We start from the raw sequence: 11,139 nt of genomic DNA, 5'->3' as shown, positions 1-11,139 counted from the left end.
TTCCCTACCTCAAATATTAAAAAAATAAAGGCCTCTCCTTTTTTTTTATTAAACTGTCTGTATCTCAACCCATGAATTTTTGCACTTTTACCCTTCTGATTCTCTCCACATCCCATGGGGTGAGGGGGGTGAGCGAGCGGCTGTGTGGGGCTGAGCTGCCAACTGGTTGAAACCATGACAGACATGAAGTCAGAGAGCGAGCTGGGCCAAGCAGCTTAGTGAGCTGGGCACGTGTGCGCATATATATTTATATATATGTGTGTATGTATATATAAAAATGGAACATGTTATAAGGACAAAAAAAACCCAAGCCCCAACACAAACCAACAACCCCACAATAAATAGGTTTAAAGGAAGAATTGAGCTACTCAAAGACCAAAAAAAAGCACCCAAGAGCATAGCCAGTTTATAAAGGAAAGTTTTATTTTCAGTTATAAGGTGATTACAAACTCATCTAAAAAAAAGCAAAGATGACTTAAAAATATCCATATACATTTTATTTATCTAAAAAGCAAAACAGAAACTGCAAAATACAAACACTTGCCATATACACAAAGGCTAGGGTTTTTAGGATTAAATTACACTCCAGGATTTTTTTTCAAATACAAATATTCCACTTTGGAACACACAAAAAAATGTTTTAAAATGTTTTAAAAATATTTTTAAGGTTTTTGTTTTTAAAAAAAGTTCAGATGACATTTTTTAAGGAGGCCATCGCATCGATATCACCTCCTTGCTGTATGTGCTACTCATCACATTACTGTAGTCACAGTTGCTAGGAATTTAAATAATAAAAAAAAAAAACCACCACCACTGTTTTTTTTAGCCAAATACATCAAACAAGATGGACCACCCCTTATAACGTGATGTCCCTGGCAGTATTATCAGGTAACAATCACAACATTATGCCGCAGAAAAACAACATCCTACTGAACAACGAGCACTTCAGAACAGGACTGGGTTGCTGCAATGCTGAGAGACCGATGCTGGCTTCCAGGACAGGAGCAAATGACAAACTAGCTCAACTTGCCCCCCCCTCAGGATATTTTTCAGCCTCTCAACATGACTTTGCCACTGTTCTCTTTTTTTTTCCTTTATACTAAAAAAAAAAAAAAACTTTTTAACAACTTCACTGCAGAAGCAGATAGATTTAGAAACAATCTGTATCATGCTAACACGTACTACGCTACAGGACCGAAGCCTTCCCCCACATATGCATGCACACTAAAGCACATATGCACAGCTCCTTTGCATAATCAAGTTTCCCTTTTTTTTTTTTTTTTTAAAGCAATATCTTGCCCCATTATTTCTTTTGCTTTTTTTCAAGTTGGGCCACGTTTTCCATGTGCTGCAAATGGGAAAGCGAGCGGCACGGTCCAGCTGTGCACCACAGAGCCACACTGTGGGGAGGAAGCCTCCAGAAACTCTCCCCCTTTAAAAATGGCTTTGATTTGCTTTACTCCTAAAGCTCAGGGCGGTGTAAAGCTTGTGGTGGTTAAATTCTGACACTTGGAGTGATTATTTCAAATTAGCACACAGCAGTGGCACACAAAGGCCGTGTCTGCGCTGCCATTCACCAGTCCCGCTATACCAGCAGGGTCAGGCTCCTTTCCAGTTGCAAAAGTTTTACACCTTTGATGGGGATGTGGGGATGGGGGAGTGATCAGCTTGCCTTTTTAACTTTTTTTCTTTTTTTCTTTTTTCCCCCCTCTTTTTTTGGGGGGGGTCAAATGGTGTCTGAAGCTTCTTCTGCTCTTGTTTTAGGACATGAGTAAATTGAAATCACCAATTCACCACGACAATTGTAAAAAGCACATAAAATTTTGACTATTTCTCTTTAGTTTTTAATAGAAACAAACAAATTCAGGTTTTTTTTGTTTTTTTTTTTTTTAAAAAAAAGCAGAGAAACATTCCATGCACAGGTTTATTTTGGGCTGGCAGGAAAAAGCCACGATCTGGTGGAGGGTGGAACAGGCAGATTTCCAGCTGGGGCTAGTGCTGGCTATGCTCAAGTCCTTCTTGATCAAGCTTTCTGGTAAGCTCAGATTGACCACTGATACCAACAGGAAAAGAGCCCAGGGGGGCCTCTTCTACACTAGTTCATGGGGTTTTTTGGGGTTTCAAGTGGCACCAAATCAAGTGAATACTTTCTTTTATCTTTGTTTACAAGAAATAAAAAGAATGACTGGGGTCTGACGGTTCCTGACCCGTGCTCATGCAAATATACAAATACATGTCAATCCTAACCACAAGGCTTCGGATGCTGATTTTGAAGACTTGCTTCCAAGTGTACTTGAGCTGCTTAACTAACTTGTCCACTCCATTCAACACACAGCTTATTAACATTTTATATACACTACGCCTCCATGAGTGATCCTGCAGTGACCACAAAGACACGGAAGCTAATACTCAGTTATTCAAAACCAGTTCAAATCCGTCCCCCACGGATGGAGCTTTGTCATTGCCACACCACATGGGAGCTTTGAACCCAAGTGTCACAAGCACGACCTCACCAAAAACTGTAAGTCCCCTTAGCACATAAAAGCAGACTGGGTGGAGACTTGCAAAAGGCCTATCGAACGGAGATGTCCATGTGTCTTCAGATCTACTCGCCTTTCCTAACGCTGAGACAGAGAAGAGGAACCAGGAGCCTCTGCAGCTGAGAAAGGAGGATGCACACAGGACTGAGAAGAGCTGCAGAGGATGCTCTCCTGGCGGGGACACTAAAGGCTCTGCTGATGGTTGTTGGGTTTTTTTTGGTTTTTTTTTGTTTGGTTTTTTTTCCCTGTTACAGCAACCATAACGCTGCACCTTTTGTTTGTTTTCCTCTTTTCTTCCTCTCCCCAAGAACAGCAGTGTTTTTCAGCTCCATTCCTACCTCCCCTCCCCTCCGGGAGCTGCACCGCTGCGGGGTGACCGCCAGCGCTGGGCTGGGTGGCAAACACAGCCGCTCGGCTTTCGTATGTTCATTTACAACGCAAGAACAAATCCACTGTGGACCTGTTATCTCACACGTTAAAGAGGACTCCTCTAAGTGTGTGGATCTGTCTGGACCAGATGAAAAGGAAAGCTACAGATGAGAAGGAAAATGAGAACAATACCAACAACAACAATAAAAACCAGTTCTATTTATGAAATCATCCTGTTTAAATACCGAAATACAGACTACTGGTAAAGTTCTTTACAATAGATGCCCATTCAGTGAGATCATAACTAGTGACAGGTGAACTGGAAAAGTTTGGAAAATTGAGAAAAATAAGAAACAGATTGGAGCATCTTGTGGGGTAAATGTTCCCCCCTTTCCATTTCTGCTATCTCTTGATTTCAGTTCAGCTGGAAATAAATACCGCTGAAAATCTGCCATTTTCAAGCCCAGAAGAATCCAGGAATACATGAAATATGAAAAGGTGTGGGGTTTTGTCTTGTTTTAGCCTGGTTTTAAACTCAGGGATCTGGTTCTAAAGATCCCATGCCAAAACTGCACTGATTTTTTTTCCTGGATCCAAACCAGTTCATCTATGACTAGTCATGAAATTTTAATATAGAGTTCCTCATTTACATAAAACAGGTAAAATAGGTCACAAGTGTTTCAATAAGTAAATTAGGAAAAAAAATCAGTTCCATTTACAGTCAGAAATAGGTAGAAAACATAGAGTTTTTAAAAAATTGTATTTTAATAAATTTGGCAGAGGATCACTTTGAAATGCAAATTTCTCACCAAGAAAAGTTCAGGAATCTGATAAAAGAAGTGTTAGGAAAAAAATCCCCAAACTGTCAAAATGTGAGTGTGCTCACTGGAACTCAAACCCCAGATAAAACAAGAAGAACCTATTATTTTTTTTTTTTTTTGGAACGAGAGGAAGAAGGGAGAGGGGAACTGTTTTCCAGAAGCAATAATTTCCCTCGCAGTCACGCTCCAGAGCACAGAGGGGCTGGAGAAGCTGACACAGCGAACGCTTCAACTAGGTTGTTGCATATGTGCAAGACGTTTTCACTTGGTACATGGAAGCGACTGATTTGAATGGCACAGTTTCTATCGAAATGGGGCTGGGTTCTAGTTCTAGTTGGAAAGGTGTAGTATTAGCCCTCTGGTTCCTGACCCGAAGATGCTCTCCAACACGCGGGAGATGGCTGAACACCCAGCTGACTTGCCAGAGGCATCTTTGATGGAGCCAAACCATTTTTTTTTCCCCCCTAACTAAAGCTGGCCTCAGCTCTATAGCATGGAAATGATGTGCAAACTACATCTCAAACACAGTTGTATGAAAATGTATGTATATATAAATAAATCAAGCATCAGTGTTTCATCTGCACTCCCAGAAACCATTAATTTAGATCCCCCAAACCCGCTATTCCCTCTTCACCCTGGCAAGCATGCCTGTTACTGGAGACACTAATTGTAACTCAAAAATGAGGGTCCAAGCTGAAGCCCACGACAAGAGTTATCTTTGATTACATTTCCTTGCCTTTAATGGTTCAAGGCTATAAAAGAACAAAAAAAGCTGCATGGATGTTTCTTTATTTCGGGCACATCTGATGACACCCACTGGCTCACAGAATTGCTCCAGTGGCCTTCGGATGGCTACTGCCACTGTCCCAGCAGGCGACATGAGATGTTTGCCATCTCCAGCTGTGGAAAAATTTCATTTATAATACAGCAACCAGAAAAAGAAAACAAAAGCAATTCTGCTGTGGCTGGTTTTGTTGCTGCAACTCAGCCGTCTGATGTAAAAATGTGTACAAATTCAAACTAGAATGCTTTAGATATTTAGATAGATGCAGACACTTTTTCTTTTCTTTTTTTTTTTTTTTTAATTATTTTGGTCCATCTCTTAAGTTTCAAATCCCACCTTTTCTGTGACACAAAAACCAACAAGCCAATCAACGAGTGTTTGTGCTGCTGCGGCCAGCTAGCCCATGGGACAAGAAAAAATAAAATAAAATTACTGCATAGGAATGTTAAGAACTGGATATGTTCCTGTTTAAATGACAAAACCTTCCCTGACAGACTAAGCTGACAGCAGAATACTCAGATACAAACTCTGCTTTTATGAAGCATTTCCTCTAACTACCTTCGGATAGCCTAACTGCGGTATCATAAAGAGAAAAAAAAAAAACAAACCCTCCCCCTCTTAACACAATGCCCACAAGAAAAGGCTGAGTTTCGTCAGAGAACCTGTTCCCAGCACAACCTGCTCAAGTTTAGGAAAGAAAAAAAAAAAAAGCATTCTGGCCATGTTTTGGACAGTTTTCAGGGAGCAATTCCCCATGGAAACATCCACCTGGCCCACGCGAAGCAGAACCCCCATTCCCACGCTCCTTGTAGTGGTTTCCTTGCAATTCTTTCCGACCAAATACAAAACATTTCAGTGTTACATGTTCCCTTTGCTTTAACTTAAAATCCTGAAAGCCCTGTTTCTTCAGCAGATACGATTCATAAGCCTCATAAAGAACTCTGCAACCCCCCCCTAAAAAAAAAAAATAAAAAATTATGGTTTAACCCAATGATGGGCAAGGAGACTGAAGGCCTTAGGTCCACTGCTGCTATTCAGCAACATGGGACAAGGGACTTAGTCCTTTTGTCTGTTCCCCCAACAGTAATGCCCCCCACCCTGCTTCCCCCAAAATAAATAAATAAAGCAAATCCTGGTTACTGAACCTGGCAAAGCATTTTTGAGATACATGGCTGAAAAGCACCTGTTTGCTGCGTGATATTATTATCTTCGTTCCTATTATTATTAACAACATGTCTGTTATGAACACTGGTGACACCAGGTGTACGTGAGCGGTTTTGTTCCTCCTGTCGGGGGTGACCTGGTTGGTGTTTACCTTTGGATGGTCAGAGTCCAGAATGGATTCTTTTCTTTTTCTGCCCGAAACCAAAGTCCACTAATTAACATGCAAACAAATGAGCAAACGAGCATCTGAAGCACCCAGAGGGCAGGTGCTGCTTGTCCCTGCTCAGCTCCTGGGCACTCGCCCCTGCTGCCCCGGGGACAGGCTGCCCCCGCAGTTTGCAGAATTCAAGTTTACACCAGTGCTACCATACTGACATGTGCTTTGCTGGAAAACTCAGAGCAGGTACTCAACCTCCCCGCTCATGTACAAAAAGCAGGGATTTCACTGAAGTAAAAAAAAAAAAAAAAAGAACCAACCCAAAACCTACAAGAAAAAAAGAAAAAAAAAAGAAAGTGAACCATGCCAAATCCTCTGAACGCCTTCCTAAAGTCCTCCTCTTGCCTGTGTGACAGGGTCCCAGCACCGTGCTCAGGAGGGACAGCCGCACGGCTTTTCTTCTTTCCCCCCCCCGCCGCTCTGCCTCCCTCGCAAACGCGCTGCTCCAGCTGCCGGGCTGCAGCGTTATCCAGGGACTGTGCTAAACATAACTGTACCCTTTCCCTAACGTGACCCTGACACCTGTCATTTGCCACAATTGAACCAGAGGGTGGAAATACTACACCTTTGAAAATTCTCTTGAAACAGCATCTTTTTTTTTTTTTTCTTTTTCAATCATATCTCTCAGCAGAGCTCCTTTTGTGTGTTCTGTAGGTTACCCTGCTCCCAACCATACCAGCACCTATAATTGCTTTCTGAGACTTGAATGTATTGCTGGCAAGACAATCAATTCAAGTGGTAAGGTGTATAATATTTAGAGATAAAGATATATATATTTAAAAAAACCCAATAATAGTAAATTCCTGTAATATGTCTAATCTGATATGAAAGCTCTCCCTCTACAGAGAGACATCTGCTGTGATTACCTTACAAAATATTAAAAAAAAAACACACACAAAAAATAACTTTCTCTGTGAGAAATAAAAATAAATCCTAGTGCAAATATAAAGCTCTGTAAACCTGGTCCTATGAGAATCTATGGTTAGTAAACGGCAGTTAAAGCAGGTTTATCCTCTCACAGAGAGAGCTCACATCATGGTTTCCACAATGATATGAGTTGGCTTGATCAATCCGCCATTCGAAGTTCCGTTGGGGCAGAAGGGGGTGCCACTCTCCGTTTCTTTGGACCACCGATTCACTTCCTTGGGGGCAGCCACTGCTTTTATCCTCTGAAAGAAAGAAGAAAAGCAAAGGTGAGAAGACCAAGCAAGCCCCCCGCATCTCCACGTGCAGGATGGGGAGGTGGCAAGCCAACGATGGGGAGGCACTCTTCATCAGGGAGTGTAGTGAGAGAAGAAGGGGTAACGGGTACAAGCTGAAAGAGGGAAGATTTAGACTAGGCATTAGGAAGAAATTTTTCACTGTGAGAGTGGTGAGGCAGTGGCCCCGGTTGCCCAGAGCAGCTGTGGATGCCCCATCCCTGGTTCAAGGCCAGGCTGGATGAGGCTTTGGGCAACCTGGGCTAGTGGGAGGTGTCCCTGCCCATGGCAGGGGGGTGGAACTGGATGATCTTTAAGGTCCTTTCCAACCCAAACCATGCTGTGATTCTAAATGCCACGTGGGTCTGCAAGGACACAGGGACCTGGGCTGTGGATCATCACGTTCAACTTCTGCTCAGCTGCAGAGCCTGACCTGATGCAGGCGAGTCAGCTACGAGAGGGTATTCGTGGCGTTATCCAGCATCCTGCACGTTGGGCTTTCAGCGCTGCAGCTGCTGCTCGTATCACGCGCATTCTCCTTCCCCATTTAGAAATAGCTCTGCCTTTCAGCCCAGCCGCTCGCTGCCAAGTGGCAGCTTCTCTCCTACATCTCAGTTCACAAAGGAAGAACTACATGGCATCTGACCAGTGTTTACTCTCTTTCCTTTCCTAACATGGTCTTTGAGGAGTGTTTTGGCTACTTTTAGCTTTGTCTCTCAATAGATGGTGACAATGTAGGCAGGAAAATAAACACTCACGAAAACGCTCTGGCCACAGCTGAAAAAGACCATTAACACTTGGAGGAAAACAAATGCAAGTGTTTGTGCTCTTGAAAATGTCCTTTTTTTATTCTATTTTCTCTTTTTTCCTAACCCGAAGTGTCCCACTTTCTCCTCCAAGAATACTCTGGGCTCCATTTAAGACCGTCTCATTAGGCAAAAACAAAACCAACCTGCAACCTTAAGAGAACTGCTGAGTTTTGTGCTGGCACGGTCTCTAAAAACTTTCCACTGGAAGAAAAACAAACCAGAGGAACCTGAGCTGAACTGCAAAGGACAAGAGATTGCCTACAAATCCAAACTTGCGAGAATCTGCACTGTCAAGTCTGAATCTGACCCAAAGTTTTCCAAAGATCAGGGCACTCTGCATCCAGTGTTTTGAGTTGATTCATTAGGAATAATAATTAAAAAAAGATTAAAAATGAAGCCCACTGGCAGGAGGGTTTGACTTTTATTCAGTCCCCCAGAGTGAAGGCCATGCCTGAGAGCCACACAATCCACAAGTGGATCCAAATTTCTCTGAAATTCAGTGAGACCCAGGTCTCTGTCTCTCTCTCATTTTCTCAGTGATCTGTAGGATGGTTCTTCCTTGTCCTCGTGGTTTGGAGAAGAGAGATCTGGCAGCACCTCAGTCCCTGAGCACTTGTCTACACACGGAGGCAACCATTTGCCAAACTCAAAACTGCCAAAGTGGGATGAAAGTCAAGTCACCTGGTGTTTGTCTGAGGACAGAAGGCTTCATGTTTGTTCTGTTTCTACTGTTTGCCCAAAGGACAGGTGATCTTTAACAGCCTTATTTGCATTCACCGCAGGAGAGGCACCTCCAACTTTGCCCTATCTGGACAAGGTGGCAGTTTTCCAAACATTGTGCTTATTTTATATAAAACACAGCGAGTTAAAGCTGCCTTTCTGCTATGGACAGACAACGGGTTGTTCTTACCTCAATGAGTGACCCATCTGACTGTATGATGCGGATGACCATCACCATAGGGATGCAGATCATGGAGGAAAGGGCAAGAACCCAACCCAGGCCAATTGCCCAGTCTGGGTATGTGTAGACCTTGTTGTAGGTCAGTGGTTTGTACTTGGCCAAAGAAAAGATAAAGCACCCCTGTGGATGAGAAAGGAGAACAAAGGCTCAAAAATGCTGAAAGCAGGTACGGCTCCGGTGCTACCACTGGCCCTAAGGCAGCGAAAGGCAGAGCTGATGGATACCATGTGTATTTAAACCAATTGGGGGAATTATTCTTCCATTTAAACAGTAAACTGCTGCTTGACAATGGGGTGTTAAGCGATGGTGCTGAACAGCTGCAGTACGCTGCCTGTTCTTCTTCAGGGCTCCAATATTTGCTGTACATTGTGCAAGGAGCTTACTTCTTCCCAGCCAATGAAATACTTCAAGCTGAGTGTCTGCGTCAGATTGCTCAAATCTTTTTGTTAAAATGCCCTAGCAGTCCCGTCACTTAAAGTAGAGACTGCTCTTTGGAGAGGGAGTTTGCTGTCATGAATGTAGTATTTTGCCAATCCTCAGAAAAATCTGCTCAAATGTAGCCAACTGCAATTTGCACGGGCACAGAAGAGAGCTGTCACGTTAACAGCTAACATCTGAGCAGATGATGGCTTTGAGGGGTACGTTCAAACCTCCAGCAGCTCTTTGCAAATTGGTCTCTGAATGCAACAGCCTTCACTTGAAGAGACGCGGTACGAGGCAGCTCAGAGCTGCTGTGCCGAAGGCTTGGAACAGCACGAGGCGGTACTCACCACGCAAAGAACTGGTGTGATCACAATCCAGCTCCACTTCATCCAGGGACCAGGTCTGTATCCAATCATATCCTCAATGGCATCATAAATATTATCAGCGCCTGGAACAGACAGTGAGCACTCTCATCAGAATCGCGCCTATAAAAGCCACGCCAGGACTACAGCGCCTTTCCAAGCCCCCTTACCCTTAAATAAAGGTATTTAAAGGGAAGATGAGGGTGTCAGATGTATTGTTCTAATGCTTCCCATGGCTGTTCAAGGTGATTTTCTCCCTGAGAAGCTCAAGGGCTGGGGGACTCTCTCATCCTACACATCCCCCATTGCTCGGACGCAGAGTGCGATGCTCATCCCTCCTGCCCCCGTCCCACACCCACTCCTCTCCCCAGGCTCTCCCGGAACCTGCCAGAGGGATCACCATGGCAAAGACACAACAGCAAATGGCACACCCTGCTTCTGCAGACATCTTCTTGATGCAAAATGAAGGCTTTGTTTGTTTTGCTTTTATAAGGAGGTGGAGAATGGACATGTACGTGAAGAATCAGGGAAATGACCTGAGCAGCAAACACCCGAGCACGCCTCAGCTACCATCTCCGGCAGCTACAGAGGCTGCTGTCAGACCTCGGTACTCAGCATCGCCTAAAAATAATGGGACAGAATACACTTTTCTGTCAGCTTTCTTTTTGTATTTTCTATTTGGTTGGCTTGCCCGTTGCGGACATCGCAGCTCTGAAAGGGAATTCTCAGAGACAAACAGAAATTTTCACGGCTGGCCAAACTTTCAACTCTCATCTCTAAACTTAACCCATGTAAATGCTTAATTGTGCCTTTATTAATTAGCAATGGAAAAATACTCATTTTTGTGTGGAAAAACACTGGAAGCTGGCTTCATCCCAGATGCAAATTTGTCACCAAGAGGTCAGCGCAAATTTATATTAATGGCATGTGTCTGCTGCTGGGAAGAAGAGTCTGGGGTGGCTGGCGATTAAATGTTTGGCTAGCAAAATTGTCAGTGACTCATCAAAAGGTATCAGATGAAAGGATTCTCACTTACCATAAACCCAGGCTACAGCAATACATTCAAAGAATGCAACCCACAAAAGGCATACACCACTAGCTGCATAGTAGTCAAAGAGTTGAAAAACATACATGCCACCCTGGAGAAGAGAGACACAATGGGTTAGGATCCAACAGGAAAAAACCTGAATACTTCAGACCCAGCTCCCCGTTACATCTACCAACAGATCTTAATTATTGCTGTCTAACAAGAAGAAATACCAAGCAAGTAGGTAAGGTAAATATTTGTCATTGCCTTCCCCAGGGAATATGCGTGTTTACTGCAGGAAGCGTTCCAAACAAGACAACGATTAAACAAAATGAAGTCACTTAGTATAATCTACTGAGGCACTCAAATCTTTCCTCTTAAAAGTATTTTAGGATGGGCATTTATAGAAACAAATGATGTAAAGAAATAATAGGTCACCTCCTAACATTAAAAATACTAAAAA

At 43.3% G+C, this 11,139-nt stretch overlaps 1 protein-coding gene across 4 annotated transcripts in view; it reads right to left on the bottom strand.

Moving 5' to 3' along the window:
- Window positions 1-6,395: 6,395 nt before the first annotated feature.
- SLC6A6 (solute carrier family 6 (neurotransmitter transporter), member 6) overlaps window positions 6,396-11,139 on the bottom strand; it is a 52,245-nt gene continuing 47,501 nt past the window's right edge. For 2 of the 4 annotated variants that reach the window (XM_010086622.1, XM_010086623.1), the window contains 4 exons: window positions 10,686-10,788; window positions 9,635-9,735; window positions 8,814-8,984; window positions 6,396-7,064 (listed from right to left, as the gene is read on the bottom strand). In XM_010086622.1, the coding sequence (XP_010084924.1) occupies window positions 6,924-7,064; window positions 8,814-8,984; window positions 9,635-9,735; window positions 10,686-10,788 (516 nt within the window). In that variant the 3' untranslated portion in view covers window positions 6,396-6,923. Of the gene's footprint in view, window positions 7,065-8,409; window positions 8,424-8,813; window positions 8,985-9,634; window positions 9,736-10,685; window positions 10,789-11,139 lie in introns of all 4 variants that reach the window. The other 2 variants (XM_010086624.1, XM_010086625.1) reach the window with 2 other exon arrangements.

The sequence above is a fragment of the Pterocles gutturalis genome, unplaced genomic scaffold (genome assembly GCF_000699245.1).
Source record: "Pterocles gutturalis isolate BGI_N339 unplaced genomic scaffold, ASM69924v1 scaffold11286, whole genome shotgun sequence".
Lineage (NCBI taxonomy): Eukaryota > Metazoa > Chordata > Aves > Pterocliformes > Pteroclidae > Pterocles > Pterocles gutturalis.
Note: the sequence above shows the minus strand (reverse complement) of the source record. Positions and strands in the feature narration are given on the sequence as shown.